Source organism: Mastigoproctus giganteus, chromosome 1 (genome assembly GCF_048544385.1).
Source record: "Mastigoproctus giganteus isolate SK-2022 chromosome 1, ASM4854438v1, whole genome shotgun sequence".
Lineage (NCBI taxonomy): Eukaryota > Metazoa > Arthropoda > Arachnida > Uropygi > Thelyphonidae > Mastigoproctus > Mastigoproctus giganteus.
In genome coordinates, this window is record NC_143575.1 from 137,229,959 (window position 1) to 137,255,340 (window position 25,382).

Genomic DNA, 25,382 nt, shown 5'->3' on the forward strand with positions numbered 1-25,382 from the left:
TTTAGGAAAGATGTGAATCTCTTTTGGAACAGGTGTAGGGAAGAAGAGCAACCAGACTAGTCAAGAAGAACACAAAGGGATACGCTTATTACAAAAGACTAATTCTACAAATTGCATTGCTTGCACAGGCACTTGACCTCTTCTCCTCTAAACCTCATAGAATGGGGAAAAAAAAAAAACATATAATCCCAATTACTGTTCTGAATTTACATACATTGCATAGTTTTTTAAAATGGAGGGAGTACTCAAATATATATACTGATATCTCAAAAACCACTGCTGAGCTAATGAGTTGTTTGAAGAATTCCTTAACTGCAGTAGTGGCTTTTCCAAAATCTTCTATGAACAGTTCTGTTTGCAATACATTTATGGCAGAACTCCTGGCTTTAAAACCATGAAAGATAATAAACTATATATATAGAATCACTAAGAACTCTCTCCATATCGCCATGTTTTTGGTACTTGCTCTACAGAATAACGAACTTTTTCCGCATCTATTGATACAGCATCTTAACCATAAACTTATGGTTTTTTCAGAATGTAGAGAAAAATAAGTTAATATTGGTTGGATTCTTTTTTTTTTTTTTTTTTTTTTCTTGTTAGTTGTTGGCGCATCAGCTTTTATGGCCATAATGCACCTCCCAAATTTTTTGCATTTTACTGTGATCCAAGCCCAAGGCGGGAATCAAACCCGCAACCTTTGGGTTGCCAGGCAGGCACTTTTCCTACCTGACTAGCCCGGTCAGCTTGGTTGGATTCCTAGCCATTGTAATTGAAAGAAATGACTGCAGAGAGAGCTTCAAAACATCCATAAAATTGCATATGTGATAACTCAAAGTTTGTGCCCTATGCAAATTATTGAGATGTTTTTGTGTCAAGTACATTCCTATTTGTTCCCTATCTAATATAACTTAAATTTATAAACTTTTCTAATGCTTTCTCACACTAATGTGATAAAGCAAACTTCAGTGAACTCCTTATATATGTTTAACCTCTTTGAATAATTAATGTTTTTTTTTTTTTTTTTTACCTTAATCAATTAAAATGGATATAGAAATAATAACTCTGACACACTTTTGGTCTTTGCTTTTCCTGTTTTGTGAAACTTTCATAAACAAAAACAATACTGATAGTACTGGACGTTAATGGCAATTTTCACATAGTTTTTTTTCAAGAGATCATATGTGACTTATCTGATTAACTGCTATTATATTATCACAAAATACATACATATAATGATTAATTTTGACATAATTTACTCAGGCTTTTAACAAAGGTTTTGTTATTTCATTTAATTTTATGGTTAATTAGTGGAAAATATAGAGTGGTTATAAAATGGCCACTAAAGTTCATTTAAAATGACATCACTTTTAAGTGAACTGTAGTGGGTCCCTTTCCATGTCTAATATTTATTAGTCATTCGGAATGTAGATATATCAAATTTAATTTCTAAAGTTGTAGGTAATATAAAGATGGAATTAGGCTTGTACTTAAGAAAAACATTGTGAAATAATTGAAGGCAACATGGGCTAATTAGTGTGCCCCCCCTTTATTCCATCATATTATGTAAATAAAACCATACATATGATTGATCTAATTCCAAAGACTACTGTTCATTCAAGAGCAAGGTTAAGAAAGAACTTGTTCATCTTGGGCTTTTGGGCAGTAAGTTAGATGGTTTTGTAAATCAAAAGTTTTCCTTATTACATAAAGAAGAATGCTGATTTCGCCAACATTTTGTTCATTTATTTTATTTTTTTTGTTTTTTTGGCAGGGTAGTCCCGGAGAGCCTGGTCAAGATCATGGCATAGAAGGCCTCACTGGTCCTGTTGGCCCACCTGGAGTGAAAGGCAAAAGAGGCAGTTATGGTGCTCCTGGAAGACTGGGACTACCTGGAGAACCTGGGCCACCTGGACTGCCTGGTTCAATTGGTAGGCAAGTTTTAATGATAACACTGACTGTTACTTTTTCCGTCTTTTCCATTTCTTTAGCCTTCACATCCTATATGCATGACACATTTGGAAAGTACAGTACAACTGGATGAGCAAAAGTAGATGTGTGAAATGCGAAGCATAATATCCTTACATTGTATGGGGGTAACTACTTAACTACTGAGTGTTTGTTTATTTTCCACAACACACATGCTTGCACGCAGACTAAACATTTTATATTTTAACATATTATGCCATATTACGCAATTTATATGTGATATAACACAACAAATATGTTAGAAACGTCATGGATGTCATTTGTTGCATCATCTAATTTTCCATCTCAATAAATAGAATGGTTCTGTACATTAAAACAGACCTGGATTTGTGAAAATATGTGATCTTGCTTTCTGACTAAACCATGTCAAACACACACACACACACACACACACACACACACACACACACACACACACACACACACACACACACACACACACACACACACACACACGACAAGTATAGCCCCATAATTTTGCAAAGTGTGGCCTACTTGCAGTATTATTGGGTTGTACTTGGGTGTGTGTTTGTTGAGAAGTTTTGACATGGTCACTGCATGACCCAAAATTCGTTCTCTTATAATACCACAATGGCATTTCTTTGGAATAAATTTTGTGTTGTTGAAAATCTCAGACAGAAAGGTAGAATGTGTTGGCATGGTTGCAATTGCCTGTTGCGTTGTTATAGGCATATGGCAAATCTCTAGGTACAGTTATAGAAAAAAAAAATATAGGGGGAAAAAATTATTACAATGCTATTATGGTATATGCACTAGTGCTTTTATATGTGAGTAAACCTACCTGATATGGTTACAAACTCGATATGCTTCAATGCATAATGAAAAAAAGACAAATTGTGCTACTGTAGCAATGGAGATAAAAGGTTTAAATCATATATATTTATGCAAAAAATACAACCACTGCAGTGAGTTGTGTGAAACATAACTCTGCCTCCCCATGTTAAAGAATACTGTTTAGTTTGCTAATTTAAAATTTGTAGAGATGTATAAGTTTTAGGGATCCAAGGCATCATTGATGATAGATTTAATTCATTCATTTAAACATCATTTTATACAGGGGGGAGTCAAAAATTTGTAATCACCCAGAAGTGGTTGTGATAGAAAGATGATTTTATTTTATATTTTTATAACATGAAATCTCTGTAGCAAACACACAAAATATTGGTTTCGATCTGACAATCTGAATAAAGCAAAGTGTCACAATGGACAAAGTGAAATACAGATCAGTGATTCAATTCCTCTTTCTGCAAAGAAAAACACCCAAAACAGTCCACAAAGAAATGGTCGCTGTTTATGGAGAAGATTGTCCAGGTTACAGTGTTGTTGCACATTAGTATAAATAATTCAATTATGCAAGAACCTCAGTGCATGATAAAGAAATCTGAGGATACCCAAGTAACTGCTGTAAGAGAAAAGTGTTGCAAAAATTGAGGCATTAATCCTGGAAGATCACTGTATTGTCATCAAATAACTGGTTGCTGAGCTCCAAATTATTGTAGTGTCTGTGCAGAATATCATCCATCAACAGTTGCATATGAGTAAAGCGTTCTCCTAGATGAGTTCCCAGACTTCTGACCTCTTAACAGAAAAAGGAAAGTGCATAATGTGAACATGAAATGTTGCTGATGTGCCAGGAAAAGCAAAAGTTTTTTTGTTTTTTTTTTATAATTCCTGAGAATAAGTAAATATATATTTCTCTGTTTGGAAACTATTACTTTTTAGCAGTGCAAGTGTAGACAACTTTTTGTGAAATTGGGAAAAAGATGTTGAGATGTATTATAACAATATCTTATTATCTAAACATTGTTTTTTTTTGATTTGGCTACCTATAGAAATGATGCTTAAAGCACTGTCTGATGTGTTTGAAACTTATATTGACCATATAAGAAAGCATTACATTGTGGCACCCTCATTGTTAGAATCATAGGCGAGAATAATGAAATTACAATTAAAAATATTCTCATAATTATTTATGACTTGCAGAATCATTGCCATCAGAGTAGATAATATAATAAGAATGAAAAACAGAACACTGCTTTGTATGAATTACAAATAAATTATTGGTCAGCAGTTTCTGATTTTCGGGGTTCGATCTGAATAATAATACACTAAAATAAACATTTTTTAAATGCATCAAGTAGAAATAGAAAAAAGTAAGTAAGGATAGAGGGGATAATTACTGTATATTTCTTCCAAAGTGTTACAATCTTCAACAGCATATTTTTGGGGTGTTTTAGACTATAAAAACTGCACAAGTCATATTCACCTCAACAGACTGCCTTGATGGCAGCTACAGTGATAGAGAATGATATTGATTGGTTCTGGATAAAACATTGTGTGAGCTGTATTCCCGAGTACTATTTCCTAGAGTTGAACAGACTACAATACCACTGCAGTCTTAAGTGCTGATTGTGCTTAAGTGCTGTGTTATGCTGATTGGGTTTGGTATGTCTGTTTTGCATATGGTGATCTAGGTAATGACTGGGGATTAGATGGATGGTTTGCTTGGCTCAGCTGATTGGCTCTTAGCTGTCTGGAATGGATCTCTTCAAATTTTTGGAACCTTCTGGTTATAGCAGAGTCTGTTGAGTCTTCTGACAATGTGGTAAATGCTACATTGAGAAATAGATCACCTTAGTCCTATGATCCTCTAGGTCTTATACAATCGTTACCCAAGAGTTCTTAGAAATCTGGTCAATTCATCCCAGGCCAGGTGAAAACTGCCATATATTCTGAACCTGCCATTATTCAACCAAATAATTGGTAGATTCACCTTCCTTTCCCATTGGATTGCCCTCTTCCCTGACCCCTGATGCTGTACCAGAAATATCTCAGATTCCGCATCCCATTTTCTCAGATTTCTGGCTCAGGACCAAGCATTCTGTGGCCAAGGATTAGGGTGCATTTCTAAAAGTATTTTCCTTAAAGAGCTTTTCAGCAAACAGATTATGTTTTTTGTTTCAACTACTATTTTCTTGATTTTTATATCAGAGTAGCTTTTTTGCACTACAAGAAGTAAGCAGAGGCCCAGAAAGGAAGTCCACCTTTCTGTTTCTTTTTCTAACTGTACTAACAAACTAACTCAGCTGCTTGGTCACCTTGTGGTACTCCTTCTGCCTCCCCATGGTGGAGGCAGGAGGAGTCTGGCCCTGGTCCATTGAATAAATGGATTAAGGCCAGAAACTTGGGTGCTAAAGAAACTCCCCAAGCCCAAAGGGACAAAACTTAAAGTATGATAATTTTCCCCTGATTTAGACAGCAAATCCAAATTCAGTTAATGCAAATTGGATTTGCATTAACCTGATGATGACATAATCAACTGAAAAAGTTGGTGGATGCACCCTGAGTAGAAAACACAAGCTTCCAAATCCTGAATCCTTTAACAAACTATGCTGTAGGCAATCGATCACTATTTCTTATACAAAAATATCTTGAAAATGTGGGCTGATTCCTCGAGAATGGTGCAAAGTCTTAAATCTGGTGACCTGCTAGTTGAGACCATCAGCTCCTAACACTCAAGTCTTTCCTCAAACTCACAGCATTTGGTGGAGTTCCAGTTAAGGTGTCACCACATGCTATGCTCAATATCTCCAAGGGTGCCATCTCAGAATGAGACCAAACAAATTTCTCAGAGGAGGAAATTGTCAATGAATTACATGATCAGAAGCTCACAAAAGATATGAGAATTGTTTTGAAGAAAGATGGCAAACTTTATCCAACTCACAGCATCATACTGACATTTAGTTCACCAAAGCTACCTTCATTAGTGAAAGCTGGGTATTTGAACTGTTGCATTTGCCCATATATTCTGAACCCAATAAGATGCTATAAGTGTCAGATATTTATACACTCTCAACAGCCTGTTGAGGTGATGCAGTATGTCCTAACTATGGATTGAAGGAGCATCCCCCAAGCTGACTGTAAATCCCAGTCTTAATTTGCCTCAATTTATAAAGGCAATCATCCAGTCTTTTCTAAAACTTGTGGACAGTGCAAATATTAAAAAAAAAAGAAAGATAATAAATAAAATTAAATTTAAAAAAATCCAAAAGTATGAGATAGAAAAGAAAGTCTCATTTGCAGAAGCAAGACAACAATTACATCAACAGATAATCAAGATGTATGCACATATGCTGACACCTCTCAGAGATTTCAATAAATACCAGTTCAGACTGATGCATTAATTCCACTAAGCATCTCTATTTCCGAATGTCTTCAATCCTTGCTCTCTTCTGTACTTCAGTCCTTAAAGCAACAGAGTTTAAATACATCTAACAGCACACCAGTCAGGATACCTCCTGCCACCCGTACAACTACTATAAAACTTGTTCAAACAGAGAACTCAAATCCCGTTAGCAAACAGCACACTGAATCCTTCCTTACAGGTATTAATGAAATTTCCAGTCTTGAAGAAACCAAAACCATTGTGGAAATCCATCCAGAAGATTAAATATATGCTAATTTCCAAAGAGAGATGAAATTGAAATTGACTGCCTCAAACAGACTTTGAAAAAGCAAACAGACAGATTCTCCGTTTAAATCCAAACAATAAAAACATTGTCCAATAGAATTCCAGAGGCTTTTACAGAAATATTGATGACATCCACCAGATAATCATATTCCAATTGGAATATGGTGTATAATTATCTCGTCCGATGAATCCAATGGAATCTGCTTACAGGAGACATATTTAACACTTCAGGTATTGCCCTTGCTAAAAATTATACTTTCTTTCGAGAAGACAGATCTGTTACAAATAATGCTCATGAAGGGATAGCCATACTCATAGATTCAGGGGCTCACATCTGGTGAGAATGGGCTTGGCACACCCAGGATCCTGAGTTAGATATCATCATTCTTCTATTTCTTGGTGATTCCTTTCTACTTCTCTCTCTCTCTCTCTCAAGGTAACTCGGGAATTTTTTTTTGGCTGGTGCAGCATAAGCCTCGCTTCCTTGCACCATATGTCTAATAATAATATTAATTCACAAGTACCTTGCAAATGCATTCCTTTACAAACATCTGTTGAAGCTGTTGCTACACATATAGCACCATCCGTTGTGGGGTACTCCTAATGCAGACAGACAAGAACAGCTCATTGACAGACAAAATCTAACCATATTAAATACAAGCTCACCAACTTATATCCATCTCCCAACAGGAACAACCTCTGCAATAGATCTTTCTGCCTGTTCTCTGATCCACTTTCCTAGTGTTGAGTGGACAGGCTCTTGATTATCCATTTAACGGTGACCACTACCCATTAATCTTTAAAATTCAAACGTCACAATCCCTAACTTTATAAAACTGCATAAATTAAAATTTTCAAAGGCAGATTGGGCAAAGTATAGATCTAATGTACCCTTTGATAATCAGATCATTGAATCTCATCCATTTTACACAGTCACCAAGCATATTACAAATTTTAGCAGCTGTGTCTACTATCCATCTACAATCATCCATAGAACTACAAACTTTTGGTGGAACGAGGATTGTAAGAATGTCAAAAAAGGAAAAAAAAAATTTTCAAATACAATTAATAAAAATACTGATGTAAGAATATACCGAGTACTGATATAATGTCTGAGACTACAGTGGTCTCAGACAGTTTTTAAATTGTACACAGTGGGACCGACTGATGATGTTACCAATGGGAGGCATTCAAGGAAGTAATCGTGGAAGCTACCAGGCTTTTCATACAGATTAAGAAATACTGTTCAACAGTGCTTTTTTTAGGACAGTATACAATGGTATGGCATATCGGCACCTTTATTAACAGTGACATGTGACATTTGGATGCAGTGTGCTCGAAATTTGTAATATTCCCTAAATTTTTTTCAAATGTTTACCTACTATTCATATAAATTTAAAATTATTTAAATTTGCATTTTTCACTGCCTATTGGTAAAATATTTTCTTTATAAAACTGTATAACCATTTTTATAATTCTAAATTACTCAGTCAGACCTCTGTTTAACGAAGTCCTTTTATAACGAATAGTGAACGGATTAGGAGAGAATTAACTCGGTACGCACTGTTCGCATTTCTGGCCTTTAGGCAATTAGTGCTGCTGCGCGAATTAAGAGAGGGAAAGAGTTTATCATTCAACAACCTAGTGGTACCTGGTAAAACCTATCCGACCACCTGTCCCACATATGGAGAAGTCGCGCTGGTCAACAGTGAGCAGATTAAGGAGTATTCCCAATGGGCTCTGGTCCACCTTCTACTGCGGTGGTGTCCAAACTTTTCCCGTACAGGGGCCATATTCAAAAAAAATTCAAAGTTAGATTTCTTTAGTGTGTTACATTTTCCATATCTTATTGCTTGTAAAAGTAAAATTGAAAATATTCGAAAATTTTATTAAGTACAATACACAATTACATTTACTGAACAAAACATTTAAAGAGAATTTTTTTGATAATTAATAAAATTTAAAATGCTGTTTTAGTTCACTTTCCAGCCGGGCTGTAGGTTGGACACTGCTGTGAATCAACTGAAAGCACCCCGTTTGAGAATTAGGAAAGAGTCATTTTCTTTTACCCCAACAAATAATCATGTGTTGTTTCACGGAAGTGTGTTATCCACATTTTTCTGTAAATTTTAACTATCTCTGTTCACATGGTCATAGTACCTGAATATCTGAATGACACTGACATTTTGGACAGTTTCAAAAAAAAAAAAAAGAAAAGAAAAATATCAAATTTAAGAACTAGTGACAAAACCGATGACGAGAGAAGGAAAACGAGGACAACGAAGGTGTTAAACCTTCCAAACATGAATTGTTGGCATTTGGTGAAAATAAAGTTAGAAAATTCAATTAGAAAATTACAGTTAAATGAAAGAGTTACAATTTGTGGATTTCGGGAATACCTAATTGAAAAGATGGTTTCGGAAGAATTGAAGCATTTGATGGATGCTCTGAGTACGATACCAATTTCATTGAGTGAATGTGAACGAGGATTTTCACAAATGAATCTGATCGCCAGCCCAACCAGAGTTTCGTTGATGACAAAAACAGTTTCTTCACTACTGTTTCTTAAAGTTGTAGGCCCACCACTGACCCAATTTGATCCAGCAAGATATGTCGATCGGGGCTTCTTCGGAAATGTCATTCAGCAACAGCCACATCCGAAGAGCAAGAAAAGAAGTTGGCATAGGGTGTCGAATGAAAACAATAAAAATTTGGAATATTCTACAAAAACTTCATTATGAAATTATTTTATTTTTACTTATTATTTTTAGGGTCCATCTGTTGTCACAGCATTCTGTCTCTGGATCCACTCAACCTATTGCCTTGAAATTTTGCATGGGTTTGTACATCATGTGGGCCAACATAATGCTATATTGATCGTTGTTGACAAAAATTTGTGGGAGAAATGTGGGTAAAATGTGGGGGGGGGCATAAAATGTCGACAACCTATAGCTTATTACACACTGTTGGAAAGAGCTCAACTAATTTAAAATATAATTTTTTAATTTTGTTTAAATTAAAAATGGCAGCATTTTTTGAGTAATTTTGATGCAAAATTTGAGTAATTTTCGTGTTCCCCCCCCCCCCTTTATTTCCATCGCTAATGGAGCTAAAAATTTGAAAATCACATTGGCTATGCTTTATTCAATGTTTATCAAGGGAAAACTATTTTGATTGAAATGTATCATTTAGTTTTTGTATTAAAATTAAAAAAAAAAAACAATGTTTTATTGATTCTTTGTACTAAGGCAGATTACGAGATATCTTTGGCAAAGGATGCTAAGAAAAACAGCAAACTACTGACAATCCTGCTCAGATAGCTAACAATTTTAATGAGTATTTTGCATCTATATTCACACATGAGGAGTTATTAAGGGAGGAAATTGCCAGAAGTTTATCATCAAACTGTAACAGGGTGCTTAATGATTTTGTAGTAACTGAGAGTAAAGTGGAGGAGAAATTGTTGAAGTTAAACATAAGAAAGGCATCCAGGGTGAATGGGATATATCCAGTTATATTAATGCAGGTGGCAAACGAAGTCGTAGCCAGGTGGGCAGGAGCAGCAGTGCGCTTCTTGATTAGACCGGGGTTCGAGCCCGTGACCACCAAATACGGAGGATGCGGAAAGGTCAGTGAATGACCACCGCATATCCCCGGAGCAATATGGCCTTAGTTGTTAATGCTCCTAAAAACTAAATAACAACAACAACAACGGCAAACGAAGTAAGCAAACCATTAGCAATAATTATGAGAGCATCCTTGGACTCAGGGGAAGGCCCCACAACTGGAGATGTGCAAATGTATTCCTGATTCACAAAGGGAGATCTTAGGGTGACACGAGTAATTACAGACCAGTTAGTTTAACTTTTGTTCTGGGGAAAATAATGGAGTCGATGGTTAAAGGTGCATTGCAGGATCATCTAGTCAAGACTGCAGTAATAATTCAGACACAGCATGGGTTTCTTAAGGGAATGTGTTATCTGACAAATTTGATTGGATACTATGATGTGGTTACAAAATAGCTGGATGCAAAAAATAATTTTGATATCATGTCTTTGGATTTCAGAAAAGCTTTCGACACTGTTCCTCATGGATGCAGTGCATCCATGAGGGAAGACTACTGTATATATTAGAGCAGTAATGTATTAAGGCCAAGTTGCTACAATGGATAAAAGGGTGATTGAGTGAGAGAAGACAGCGAGTAGTAATCAATGGATGCCGCTCTTCGTGGATTAATGTTATTAGTGGAGTCACCCAGGGTTTGGTGTTGGGCCCAGTGTTGTTTTGTTTATTTATCAGTGATATTGATGAAGGTAAATCATCGACATTAATGAAGAAGTTTGTGTTGATGAAGAAGTTTGTTTATTGATGAAGAAGTCAAACTTAATGTCGAAGTTTGCAGATGATACAAAGGTTGGCAGGGTTGTTAATGATAGTAATGGCAGTGTGCTACTGCAATAGGATCTAAGAAAGTTGGGCTGAGAAGTGGCATCAGAATTTTAACATTGACAGATGCAAAGTACCCCAGAGAAATGTACCAACATAGTGGTGTTACACTCAGGGTAGTGGAGAATGAAAGAGACCTGGGGTAATTGTGCAGTCAGATATGAAGTTTTCTGAGTAGTGTGGACAGGTTGCCAGAGTAGGTCATGGGGTCTTGTCAATGAAGACAGGAATTTTGCTAGCAGGGATAAGGAGGTGATTATCCCCTTGTATAAGGCAATGATGAGGCCATACCTTGAGTACTGTGTACAGGTCTGGAACCTCATTTTAGGAAGAATGTACAGTTGTTAGAACGATTACGAAGAAGGGAAACAAAGAGGTGCTTTTATGAAGAAAGGCTTAAGTTCTGCAAATTGCAGCATCTGGAGACTAGACACCTGCGACGTGATCTGATTGAGGTGTATAAGCCTTGAATGGCTTAAGCAGGCTCAATTGTGATGGGATTCTTCCTCTTGCTCAGATTACCAACCTGAAGGGACATTCAAATTGAGGAAAGACAGTTATAGAATAGATGTGCAGAAATTTGCCTTTAGCCAGTGGGTAGTTGATTGCTTGAACAAACTTCCATCTGTCATTGTGGAAATTGATAGATGAAATAAATTCAAGGAGGAATTGCACAAACATTTTAGAGGGAATGGATGTGTGAATTGTTTTTTTTTTTTTTTTTTTTAGCTGGTGCTGCATAAGCTTGCATTCTTGCATTACATGCCTCTACTACTACTACTGCTATGGAGAAAAATAAAACAATTAAATGGCAAATTACCACCATTATCCTTTTCATTTTTTTGCTGGAATGGGCAGGAGCTGCCTACTCCTACAGGGATTGCAAATGCCCTAGGGACTCTATTTAAAGATGCATTGCAGGATCATCTAGACAAGACTGCAGCAATAATTGAGACTAAGCATGGGTTTGTTAAGGGAAAGTCTTGTGTGACAAATTTGATTGGATACTGTGATGTGGTTACAAAAGAACTGGATGCAAAAAATAATTTTGATATCATATACTTGGATTTCAGGAAAGGTTTTGACACTGTTTTGCATGGAAGACTACTGTACTAATTCGAGCAGAATGTTATTATGGGTAAGTTGCTATTAGTCTTCATGGACTAATATTATTAGTGGAATTCTACAGGGTTCGGTGTTGGGCCCATTGTAGTTTTGTATATTTATCATCGATATTGATGAAGGTATATCAGGCTTAGTGTCGAAGTTTGCAGATGATACCACGGTTGGCAGGGTTGTTAATGACAGTAATGGCAGTGTGCTACTGAAACAGGATCTAGATAAGTTGGCAAATGGGCTGAGAAGTAGCAACTGAAGTTTAACATTGACAAGTGCAAAGTACTGCATATGGGTAGAAGTAACCCCAGAGGAATGTACCAACTGTGTGGTACTACACTTAACGTGGTAGAAAATGAAAAAGACCTGGGAGTAATTGTGCAATCAGATATGAAGTTTTCTGAGCAATGCAGACAGGCTGCAAGAGCAGGTTATGGGGTTTTATCAATGATATACAAGAATTTTGCTAGCAGAGAAAAGGAAGTGATTATCCCTTTGTATAAGGCAATGGTCAGGCCACGCCTTGAGTACTGCATGCAGGTCTGGAGGCCTTATTTAAGGAAGAATGTAGATTTGTTTGAGCATGTACGGAGAAGAGCAACAAGATTGGTGAGGGAAATGAAAGGATCCTCTTACGAAGAGAGGCTTAAGTTCTGTAAATTGCAGCAGCTATAGACTAGGCACCTGCGAGGTGATCTGATTGAGGTGTATAAGGCTTTGAATCAGTTGAGCATGCTGAATTCGGATGGGATTCTTCCACTTGCTCAAATTATGAACCTAAGGGGGCATAAATTCAAATTGAGGAAAGACAGTTGTAGAATAAATGTGCGGAAATTTGCCTTTAGCTCCTGCCCACCTGGCTACGGAGACGCCTTGAAAAAGATTACTGTACTGTATGGGAAAGACAAGGCATAGACTGCCCATACATTATGAATTTGAAGAAAATATATGAACGTCCTTTATTAGACTAGACAAAAACAGTAGCAAATTTAAAATTGAGAAATGAGTTCGAACACAATATCTCCAAAGTTGTACACTCCTGATCTTGAAGAAGCTTTCAGATGATTGTACTCTCCATTCACGTTGACTCCCAGAAAGGAGTCAACGTGAATGGAGAGTACTCAAATTATTTACAATTTGAAGATGACATTGTGATTGTAAGCTACAATCCCAAAGGATTAGAGGAAAACTTTAATTAGTTATGCAGAATTAGTGATGATTTCGTACTAAAGATGAATATGGCTAAAACAAAAGTAATGATGAACAAGTATGCTACAGGAAGGGATATAAATTGAAAAGTGGATTCATATACTTATTTTGGACAAGTCATTAACTGTAACAATGATAAATGGCTGGAAGTCAAGAGAAGAATAAATTTTGGATGGATAGCATTCTGGAAACATAGTCACATACTGAGTGGCAATATCCCAATTTGTCTGAAACGTAAAATAATGAACCAATGTATACTCCCCACCATGACTTATGGAAGTGAAACGTGGGCATTCACCAAAAGAATGGAAGAGATGCTGAAACTACACAGCAAAGAATGGAATGAATTCTATTAGGCGTCAGACTGTTGGATAAGAAGAGAAATACAAGTAAAGGACATTCTTTTCAAAACTAAATAACTGAAATGGACTTGGGAAAGACACATAGCTCAAAGACATGATGTCAGATGGACTAACAAAATAACTGAATGGCACCCAAGAGGAGCTAAAAGAAAACCTGGTAGACAACATTGGAGATGGATAGTTTAAATTGAAGAGTGCCTGGGTAGTAAATGGATGACCATTGCACAACATGGAAGAAACTGGAAAGTTGCTAGGAAGGCCTTCATCTTGCAGAGAAATGAAAATGGCTGATGATGATGATGACTGGCAAACAATCCTTTTGCTGTATTTTAATATTAAATTATACCGTCTCTAGCCAAAACATTATGATCACCTACTTAATAGTGAGTATGATATTCTCTTGCCACCACTATCACTGCCACATGGTGAAGCATGGACTCTATAATGCCTATGAATATCTGAATATAATTTCCTTTACTGCCTCCCTTTATATAATTGGATATATCCCACATGTCTTGGTGCCTTTTTTACATTTATCTTCAGTTTCTCTTTTGCTTACCCCTCAGTTGTCACAAATCCATTTAGCTCACTGATAGAATTTGATGAACTTCTAGTATTCAAATCCCGAAAATGATTCTCTTGTGTGAATGTAGGTGCAAAATACCTATTCAGATTGTCAAAAACTTCAGTCCTATCATCAACAGTTAAACAATTCATATCTAGCGGACCAATGTGATTCATCTCCTTCCTTTTATTTGACATAAACAAAGGAGTGTCTTCTGATTTTATTTGCATTCTTTGACAGACTCTGTAATGTGCCTAGTTTGCCTACCTTCTTTGTGACTTGATTGCAGACCAGTTTATTAGCATTAGCATTAGTAGAGGCATATGATGCAAGAAAGCAAAAAAAAACAAAAAAAAAAAAACCAATCCCATTTCACCCCTCCGTTTGTTTCAAATACCTGTCCAGCTCAGCCTTAAATTTATTTAGGCTATCAACTTCCACAACAAGGGATGGAAGGCTGTTTCCACCAACCAACTATCCACTGCCCAAAGGCAAATTTTCGACTATCCTACATCTGTCTTTCCACAATTTGAATTTATGCCCTCTCAGGTGATTATTCTGAGCAAGAGAAAGAATCCCATCAGCATTGAGCATGCTCAAACCATTCAAGGCTTTATACATCTCTGTCAGATCACATCGCCGGTGCCTAGTCTCCAGACACTGTAATTTGCAAAACTTAAACCTTTCTTCCTAAGAGCAACCCTTGTTCCATTCACTAATCTTGTTGCCCTTCCCTGTACTCATTCCAGCAGCTCTACATCCTTCTTGAAATTAGGCCTCCAGACCTGTATACTTTACACAAGATGTGGCCTGACCATTACCTTATACAAGGGAATAATCACCTCCTTATCCCTACTAGAAAAATTCCTGTATATCATTGACAAGACACTATGAGCTACTCTTGCAGCCCGTTGGCACTTCTCAGAGAACTTCATATCTGCCTGCACAATTACCCCCAGGTCCTTTTCATTCTCTACCACTGTCAGTGTAGTACCACAGAGTTGATACGTTGCTCTGGGGTTACTGTTTCCCATATGTAGTACTTTACATTTGTCAATGTTAAACTTCATTTGCCACCTCTCAGCCCATCTGCTCAACCTTTCCAGATCCTGATGCAGCAGCATAGCATCAGTAGTGTCCTTAACAACCCTGCCAACCTTTGTATCGTCTGCAAACTTGGACATTAAGCTTGATATACCATCATCATTATCATTTATAAATACAGAAAACAACAATGGACCCAACACTGAACCCTGAGGAACTCCACTAATACCATTAGCATTAGTAGAGGCAAATGATACAAGAAAGCAAGCTTATGCAGCATCAGCCAAAAAAAAAAACACGCTCCCATTTCACCCCTCCGTTTGTTCCAAGTACCTGTCCAGCTCAACCTTAAATTTATTTAGGCTATCAACTTCCACAACAATAAATGGAAGTCTGTTCTGCCAACCAACCACCCGCTGGCTAAAGGCAAACTTTCACACATGTATCCTACATCTGTCTTTCCTCAATTTGAATTTATGCCCTCTCAAATGATTATTCTGAGCAAGAGGAAGAATTCCATCAGCATTGAGCATGCTCAAACCATTCAAGGCTTTATAAACCTCAATCAGATCACCTCACCAGCGAAAGTCTCCTCCTAGTGTCTGGAGACCTCCTAGTCTCCAGACACTGTAATTTGCAAAATTTAAGCCTTTCTTCATAAGAGCAACCCTTTGTTCCATTCACTAATCTTGTTGCCCTTCTCTGTACTTGTTCAAACCGCTCTACATCCTTCTTAAAATGAGGCCTCCAGACCTGTATACAGTACTCGAGGTGTGGCCTGACCATTGCCTTATATAAGGGGATAATCACCTCCTTATCCCTGCCTATCATTGACAAGACACTATGTGCTACTCTTGCAGACCGTCTGCACTGCTCAGAAAACTTCATATCTGCCTGCACAATTATCCCCAGGTCCTTTTCGTTCTCTACCACTGTCAGTGTAGTATCACAGAGTTGATACATCACTCTGGGGTTTCTGCTTCCCATATGTAGTACTTTATATTTGTATTTGTCAATGTTAAACTTCATTTGCCACCTCTCAGCCCATCTGCTCAACTTTTCTAGATCATGTTGCAGCAAATCATGTTAAGTAGTTTTACTGCTGCACTCAACATGTTCATTTGTTGTTTTACAGATTGTTGAAGATGATGAAGACCATGCACAGAAAAAGGAACACTACTTGTTAGAATGTTAGAATGTTTCTAACATTCTCTTACTCACAGTTATTCACATTTTATGGGTTCTCATTTAAAATTATCACCATAATGAGTTATTCTGGGTTTCTTCCCACAAATATACAAAGTGGCAATTATGGATATATTTAATAAAAACATTTATTTGAACATGAACCAGCACTTGAAGCAGGTAATTTTTCTTATATATTTTATTTTGAAATTTAAAATTATCTACACAATACATAAAACGAATACAATTCCTCAAGAATGGCTTGAGGTAAGCTGGTTGGTTGGATGTATAACCTACCCAACAAGTGTTTAAGGATGTCATTTTGGCACACATTTCTTTAGCTCTTTTATGCTCTAAACCACTTTACCAATTCAGTAGTAATTAACAATACCTTTCAAGGGAGTGTTTCTTCATCTTCTCCATTAAAATTTGAAATCCCCCCCCCCAACAACTCTTTATACATCTATAAATCAGTTAAGGTAGATACCAAATGACTCAACAATTAAGGCCATGTGACAAGAGGTAATTTGCAAGCCAACATGGAATACAAATTCTGCAATTTGTATTCTACGTTGGATAGGGACACTTTATATTATCTATAACATTATGAACAATCCCATACGCTCAATATGTTTTATTTGTCAGAAAGGGCTATTTTGAGGCAAAACTTCAAGGCAAACAAGGCTAACCTTCAGACTTAAGTGTGCCATGTCTACATTTTCTAAGACTGGCTTGTATCTCTGTTTGAATCCTCACCACCAAAACCTGAAGTATACCACTAATGGATATCCTTGGCTGGCTAAGAATACCACTTGGTGTATGCAAAAATATTAGTTACCAAGAATTATACAGCAATACTCAAGAAGCAGTAGCAGTTACGATAAATACCTCAACTATGCAGCTACATGACATAATGGCGCCCGCATCACTATCATGGCCGGTTCTAAATTTAAAAATACTTTTAAATAGTTCTATATTTAAAAATTGGGGGGGGGGGGGTTACAAAGCCAAATGTGATGAAAACCTCATGCCTCTTTCTGATCAAATTTAGAAGTATAAAATATACTAAGATAAAATTAAGATGTATAAACTTCTCATTGAAACTGACCATTTATAACAGTTAGTTCCACCATCAACAATCTGCAAAGTGAAATTAGTTGGTATGCCATGATTATAAGGTAAAAGGAATCTCGGGGCATTTAGTTTGTGAACCTGTGACAAGCACATAAATATTGTAAAGCATATTGTTTTCCAAGTAATAGTTCTTAAAAAAAAAATAACATGATGTAAACAAAAAACCTTTGTCCTATATATTAAAGAACTTCAATTTTAGCATTGATTTTAGCATACTCAAAACCAATCATTATTCATACACAAACTGAAAATTCAGCTTCAAAATTCCATAATACCGAGCCCATTACCAACGTGAAGTCCACGAATTAGACCACGATGAGCAGTGTCCATTGATTACCACTCTCTGTCTTCTCCCCCTCAACCATCCCTTTATCCATAGCAGCAATTTGCCTCCAATGCCACACTGCTCCAATTTGTGCAGTCCTTCATGTGCAACAGTATCAAAAGCCTTTCTAAGATCCAAATATATAATATCAAAGTTATTCGCTGAATCCAGTTCTTTTGTGACTGCAGACCGTTAGTATCCATAGTATCCAATCAAATTGATCAGGCAAGAATTTCCCTTAACAAAACCATGCTGTGTCCAAGCTATAACTGAAGTCTTGTCTAAATGATCCTGCAGTGCTTCTTTAACCAGTGCCTCCATTAATTTTCCTGGAACAGAAATTAAACTCACAGGTCTATAATTACTTGTGTCAGCCTTTGATCCTCCTTTGTGAATTGGGGTCACATTCGCACATCTCCAGTCTATGGATACCTCTCCCGAGTCCAAAGAAGCTCTCATAATTAGGGCTAAAGGAAGTAAGGATTTGCTTACTTCCTTTGCTGCCTCCTTTAATATAACTGGATAGATCCCATCCACTGCGGGTGCCTTTTTTATGTTTATCCTCAACAATTTCTCCTCCATTTTCCTCTCAGTTATTACAAAATCATATAGCTCACTGTCAGAGTTTAATTCACCTCTGGGATACCCCTTCCTGAATAACTCATGTGTGAATGTAGATGCAAAATACTCATTTAGTTTGTTAGCCACCTGAGCAGGATTCTCAACTGTTGAACCATCAATATCCAGTGGACCAATCTGATTCATCGCTTTCCTTCTAGAGTTTACATAGGTAAAGAACTCTTTTCTGTTTTTCTTTGCATCCTTTGCCAAGGATTTCTCATAATCTGCCTTTGCCTGCCTAATCTCCTTTGTGACTTGGTTACAGATCAGCTTATATCTATCATAGGCTTCCATGTCACCCATTAATTTATATGTATCCCATGCATTTTCTTCTCTGCCATATGTCTCATTAGTTCATCTGACATTCATTTAAGCCTAAACCTTGAACAATATTTCTAAGTTGGTGTGTAATGCCTAGTAGCTTCCAAGATAAGTTCTTTCAATACTTCCCATTTTGAATTTGTTGTTGGTAACATCATCAGTTGGTCCCACTGTATAGAATTTAAATACTGTCTCAGACCATCATAGTCACCTTTACGAAAGCAGACACCCTTCCCTTTACCCCTGATGGTAGTTACCTCTTTGAGTAAATCCCACTTCAGCACACTGTTATCACTGCCACCAAGTGGTCCTTTATCTGCAGATTCTTAATGCATGAAGAATCACTACTGTTAATCAAATCAAGAGTATTACTCCCTCTAGTTGCCTCCCGAACATGCTGATGTAGAAAACAATCATCCAATAAATCCACAAAAGCCTTGCTAGTGTGTGTGTGACCAACCCACAAATTCCAGTCAATATCTGGGAAATTAAAATCCCCCATTATAAGACTCTCTAATTTACTGGCCCACTCTATTTCCCTGTACAATTTCTCATTATACTCATGAGAGTCATTAGGCTTATAGCACACTCCTACTCTCAATGTTGATCTCCCAATGCTTATGTCACACCAAACTGACCCGACACTGCCCTGTCCAGTGATGTCGACTGGCTTCACTTCCTTGGATTTTGTGTTTCTTAACTAATAGCATAACCTCCTCCTCCCTTCCTGTAATTTATATTATTATTATTAGCTATATGGTTCAAGGAAACCTGAGGCTTATGCTGCATCAGTCAAAAAAAAAAATACCCTAGTTACCCAGAGAGAGAGAGAGAGAGAGAGAGAGAGTCAAAAATAGAAGAGAATCACCAAGAAAGAGAAGAATGATGATATCCAGCTCAAGACCCTGGGGGTGCCAAGCCCGTACTCACCAGATATGGGCCCCTGATGTCTTTGCATGTTTTTTTTTTTTTTTTTGAAAAGGTGAGACCACTCGGATCACCTTTTTGAAAGCTACAGCTCTTCATTTTACCCCTGACAGTAGTTACATCTTTAAGTAAATCTCACATCAATGCACTAATCGCTGCTACTTAGTGGTTCTTTCAATCTGCACATTTTTAAAGGCGAAGAGTTACCTGAAAATCAGATCAAGAGGTGTTGGTTTTACAACCCCCGAGGGGGTCACAAAGTGTTTTCTGGGGGTCACTGCAGTCATTTTTAGTAGCAATTATTTTTATAGGAAATTTCACCGTGATTTTTTTTTTTTTTTTTTTATGTAAACCCAAAACACGAGAAGTATTAGAACCTATAGTACTTAGTACCGTGCTTAGGTTGGAGGTTGAGAAGATGAAAGAAGATATTTGTTGACATTGGACTTGAACTTCTGTAGACTGTAATTTTCAGGAAATACGTAAGAAGGAAGGTTGTTCCAGAAAACGGCAGTTGAATGAATAAATGAGGACAATGAAAAGTTGGTTCTGTGAGTTTGAAGTTGGACAGTAAATGGATGTTGGCTGGTGGCGGCACATGTTCGGACTGTTTTGAAAGAGAGAGCAGGAATTATAGAAGCCAATTCAGAAGAACAGTGCCCATGGAAGTATCTGTAGAAGAGGCATACAGCAGAAACAGTACGTCTGTGAGACAGCGAGTTGAGAGACTCTGTTAGAGATGAATTATTAATTAACCTAACTGCCCTCTTCGGAATGGAATCAAGAAACCTGAGAGATGTTTTTGTGGCACCACCCCAGATGTGGGAACAATATTCCATGACAGGGTGGATTTGCGATTTATACAGAGTGAGCAGCTGTTTGGAAGAAAAGTAACGCCAAGAGCGAAAGAAAAAACCTAGTTTTTTAGATGCAGAGGAAGCAATATTTGTAATGTGCTTGTGCCAAGAGAGATTAGAAGTCAGGGTAATTCCCAAAAGAGATATATCATTTTGCCTAGAAATCGGAGTGTCACTAAAGATAAGCATAGTAGCAGAAGAATCCTTTTTTTGAGATATAAGACAAGACTAAGTTTTAGAAGGGTTGAAATCAACTAAGTTGTCTTGACCCCACTGGAGAATTACCTGAAGATCGGCATTTAAGGAATTTGTAGCAGATTTTCGAGAAGTTAAAGCTGATTGAGCAGGACAAGGTTTTTCAAAATGGAAAGTGGAATTCAGTGTGCTGTCATCCGCAAAACTATGGATAGGATTTCCAATCAATGGAAGAAGGTCATTAATATAAAAGAGGAAAAGAGTGGGGGAAAGAACTGAACTTTGGGACGCAGGCATTAGTGGAGAAGTTAGAAGACAGAGAGCCAACTAGCATCACCCTCAGTGAGCGATCAGAGAGAAAACTGGATAACCAATTACTAAAAACAGTTGGTAAACCATAAGATGGAAGCTTGTTTAAAAGACCCTTATGCCAAACACGATTAAAAGCCTTTGAGATGTCAAGAGCAGCTACTTGTGTTTCACCGAACCTTTCCATTGAATTAGTCCATAAATGGGTAACATAAGCCAGAATATCATCAGTGAATCGACACTGACGGATTCCATACTGGCGATCTTTGATCAGACAGAAGGTTTATAGGTAGTTAAAGAGTTGGCGGTTAATTGATTTCTCCATTACTTTAGAAAGATTAGAAGTAATTGCAATGGGATGATAATTGGATGGGAGGGATTTGTCACCCTTTTTAGTAACTGGCTGGATATGAGCAAATTTCCAAGCAGAAGGAAAAACACCTTTGGAATAAGAAAGTGAAAAAAGGCGGCAAAGAATAGGAGTAAGTTCAGGAGCACAGGTTTTGAGAACAAGTGGAGAAATACCATCAGGACCTGGAGCTTTCTTAGCATCAAGATTCATCAAAATTCCTCTGACATCCTTTTGACGGAAGACCAAAAATAGCATCGATAGCAATTTTTGTTATCGATGCTATTAAAAATAGCAAAAATAGAGGAGATATACCATTGGGACCTGCAGCTTTCTTAGCATCAAGATTCGTCAAAATCCTTCTGACATCCTTTTGACGGAAGACCAAGGGAGGCATTGAATGGAGCGTGTTGGGAATGGTGGGAGGTGTTTTACCAAGATCATTAATACATGAGTTGGAAGAAAAATGGGATGCTAGCAGGTCAGCTTTATCCTTGACTGAAGTGACAACAGAACTATCTGGTTTGGACAGAGGTGGGAGCAGAGATGGGCAAAAGTTGCGGCCAATAGCTTTGGCAAGAGACTAGAATGCTCAGCTACCATTACGGCATGAAGCAAGTTTTGTACTCTTAGCTTGTTCAAACTCTAGTGTGGACTGATTAATAACTGCTTTACAATTGTTGCGAGCTTTGGTTTAGGCAGAAAACGAAACTGAAGAATTAGAAACAAGCCAATTACGTTCATTCAACATTCTTCTCTTAAACAGCCTTAGCACATTTATTGGAAAACCAAGATTTAAATAAAGGACGAGATTTTAAAGTGGAGTGTGGGATAAAGGATTCCATTCCTGCAAGAATAATTTCACTGACACGATCTGAGCAAACGTTGACATCAAAAGTTTTGAAACGGTAATCTGACCAAGGAAAAGAAGAAAAGAAGTCTTGCAGGTCATCCCATTTTGCATTCTTGTAATGCCAAACAACATGAGGTTGGGAATAGCCATGAGATAAAGATTCCATTGGAGAAGAGACAATTACCAAGTTGTGATCTGAAGTGCCTAAAGGACCTCTCACTTCGACCGTGTACTTAGAAGGGTAGTTTGCAAGAAAAAGATCAAGCATATCGGCTGTATGATTAAGATTGTCCGGTATTCTTGTAAATGAACAAACTGTGCAAGGTTATTGGTAATTGCAAAAGCCTCAGCATCTCGACTAGCTGGGTCAGTGTGACTAGAAAACGGAAGCCAGCTGGAGTTGTGAACGTTAAAATCACCAAGGAAAATTACCTCTCTGTTAGGAAAGTTGGACTGGAGAAAGTCAAGTGGCAAAGAGAGGAAGTCAAAGAGCTCCAAGTGATTAGTGGAGTTTGGAGAACGGTAGGGACAACAGATGAATTTGACACAATGAGGTAGAGAGAATGTCTTCAACACTTATTTATTTCAATAAGACATATGGGAACACTGCAATATTGTACTAGTAGTTGTAACACTGATTTTTGATAAAGGAAAGCAAGTGACTTAAAGTCCACCTTAACGAATACCTAAAAAATATTAAATGGCCACCGTGTTTATACATATTAAACGTTTTATATTATTTTAATTATTTGCTATGGTGGGCCTTTAATATTTATTCAAATTTCTGCTGTGACGGACCTTGATTCACTCCCTAAAAATAAAATATACAAATGCAGTGTTCTCATTAGAATAATATTCTATGTTACAAATAGTAAACTGAAAAAAATATTCACTATGATGCAAAATTCAATATCAAAATTCATTTTTAATTGGTGTCTCGATGTGTGAATAATAGAATGTCTAATAAGGACCATCGAATAAAGGCAAGTTGCTCTCTTAATGCAGTTGAAGATCACCCCATATGCTTTGCTGATGCCACCCTGTTTGCAATGATGTAATTCAATAATGTCCATGATGGGCCGTCTAATGCAAACTGGCATGAACTTAGTTAACCAATAGTCAACTACCTTAAGTTGGGGCCATGATAGAAACCAGCCAATCACTGTTGACTGCAGGTTAGCTACTGCTTGCACTTTCTGAAATCTAAAGAGACCATTAGTAAGTCATCATCAGTCCATGCTAAATCCGTACCCATGTAGAAAAAACATAAATATTCAGAAGACTATCTAAAATTTGGCTTTACCACCTTGATCAGCAATGGCACAGAGAAGCCACAATGTGTTTTGTGCAATGCTGTTCTCAGTGCTGAATGAATGAAACCTTCAAAACTGGAATGTCACTTAGAGGCAAAGCATTCAGAACATACTAAAAAGGATTTGGAGTTTTTTCAATGCCATAAAACTGGTCTCAGGCGTTGGAGACTTGATCCTACAAGAAGTTTTCAGCAACAGAGCACAGTAGCAGTGCAAGCACCATATGAAGACGCATTGAAATTGCCAAACAAAAAAATCTTACACGATTGGAGAAATGGTCATCAAACCCTACATGTTGAAGATGGTGAAGTTAATTATTGGGGAAGCCAGCGAGATAAACTTGTGACAGATATCTCTGTCCAATAACACTATTCAGAGGTGCATTTCAGATATGTCCGTAGACATGAAAGAGCAGGTTTTGAATGAAGTCAAAGTTTTTCCATTGTTTTCTTTTCAAGTTTATAAATCAATAGACATAAGTTCATGTTCTCAGTTGCTTGTCTTCGTGAAATATATTCATTCAGATGACATCAAAGAAGAGTTCCTGTTTTGTAGTTCACTTGAAACTACTACAAAAGGTGCAGATATTATGGAGAAGATAAATACCTTTTTTGAAACCGGAGGACTACATTAGAAAAATGTCTGTGGGATTTGTACAGATGGAGCACCAACTATGCTGGGGTCAAAGTCGGGCTTTCAGACAAAAGTGAAAGAACTTACTCCCCAAGCAAAGGTCATTCACTATATTATTCACCGATATGCTCTTGCCAGTAAGGCTCTTCCAGCTCCTTTGCAAGAGGTACTTGATTTTCTGATCAAAATTGTGAATTACATCAAATCTGGAGCCCTCAACACCCATCTATTTAAAGAACTCTGTAAAGACATGAATTCTGATCATGTGGTTCTTCTTTTCTACACTGCTGTATGCTGGTTGTTGGAAGGAAATGTCAATTGTGTCTTTCAATTGAAAGATAAAATCAAGTTGTTCCTGGAAGTGTAAGGGAAACATGACCTTGTGGCTTACTTTAATAATGAAGCTTGGAAGAAAAGAGTTGCTTACTTAGCAGACATTTTAGACCAGCTAAATAAGCTGAACCAGAAACTTCATGGAAAGGAAACACACATTATCCAATTTCAAGACAATCTTCAGGAATTTGTATTCAAGCTGAAAAACTGGTGTCGGAAAGCAAATCTTGGAAACATTTGTAGGTTTGAAAAACTCTGCAGTGTGGTAGATGAATCAGAAGGTGAACTGTATGAGAATCTGAAGGGAGGAGGTTACTGGGCACCTTGAAAGGGAATTTCAATGGTACTTCCCTGAGCTTACAGAAGAAGAAGCTGCACTGGTACGAAACCCATTCTCTGCTACCCTGAATGTAGCCAGATTCCCGATGAAGTACACGATCAATTCTTTGATCTGCAGAATGATTCCTTGGCATGTAATTTGTTTTATGAAAAATTGCTGACTCAGTTCTGGTGTGCTATGTATCAGTCATATCCAAATGTCTCTATTTATGTCTTTCAAGTTTTACTTCCATTTGCCCCTACATATCTCTGCGAGAGTGGATTTTCAACATGTACTTCAGATCAAAACAAATGCAAGAAACAGAGTGAATGTTGAGGATGACATGAGGTTGGCTTTATCAAACACTCAGCCGCATATTTTGAAGTACAACCAACACATTAAATATTAGGTTAGAATTATATTCTGAAAAATCTATGTTTAATTTGTTTTCTTTACACTATTAAAAATCCTTTTTTATGCAAATG

The 25,382-nt window shown here is 37.2% G+C and overlaps 1 protein-coding gene across 1 annotated transcript in view; it reads left to right on the forward strand.

Annotated features, from left to right (window-relative positions):
- The window catches only part of LOC150091155 (uncharacterized), a 1,391,089-nt gene that overhangs the window by 824,167 nt on the left and 541,540 nt on the right, over nucleotides 1-25,382 (forward strand). Inside the window, exon 24 of the mRNA XM_090374518.1 lies at nucleotides 1,775-1,931. Coding sequence (XP_090230644.1) covers nucleotides 1,775-1,931 — 157 coding nt within the window. The remainder of the gene's footprint in view (nucleotides 1-1,774; nucleotides 1,932-25,382) is intronic.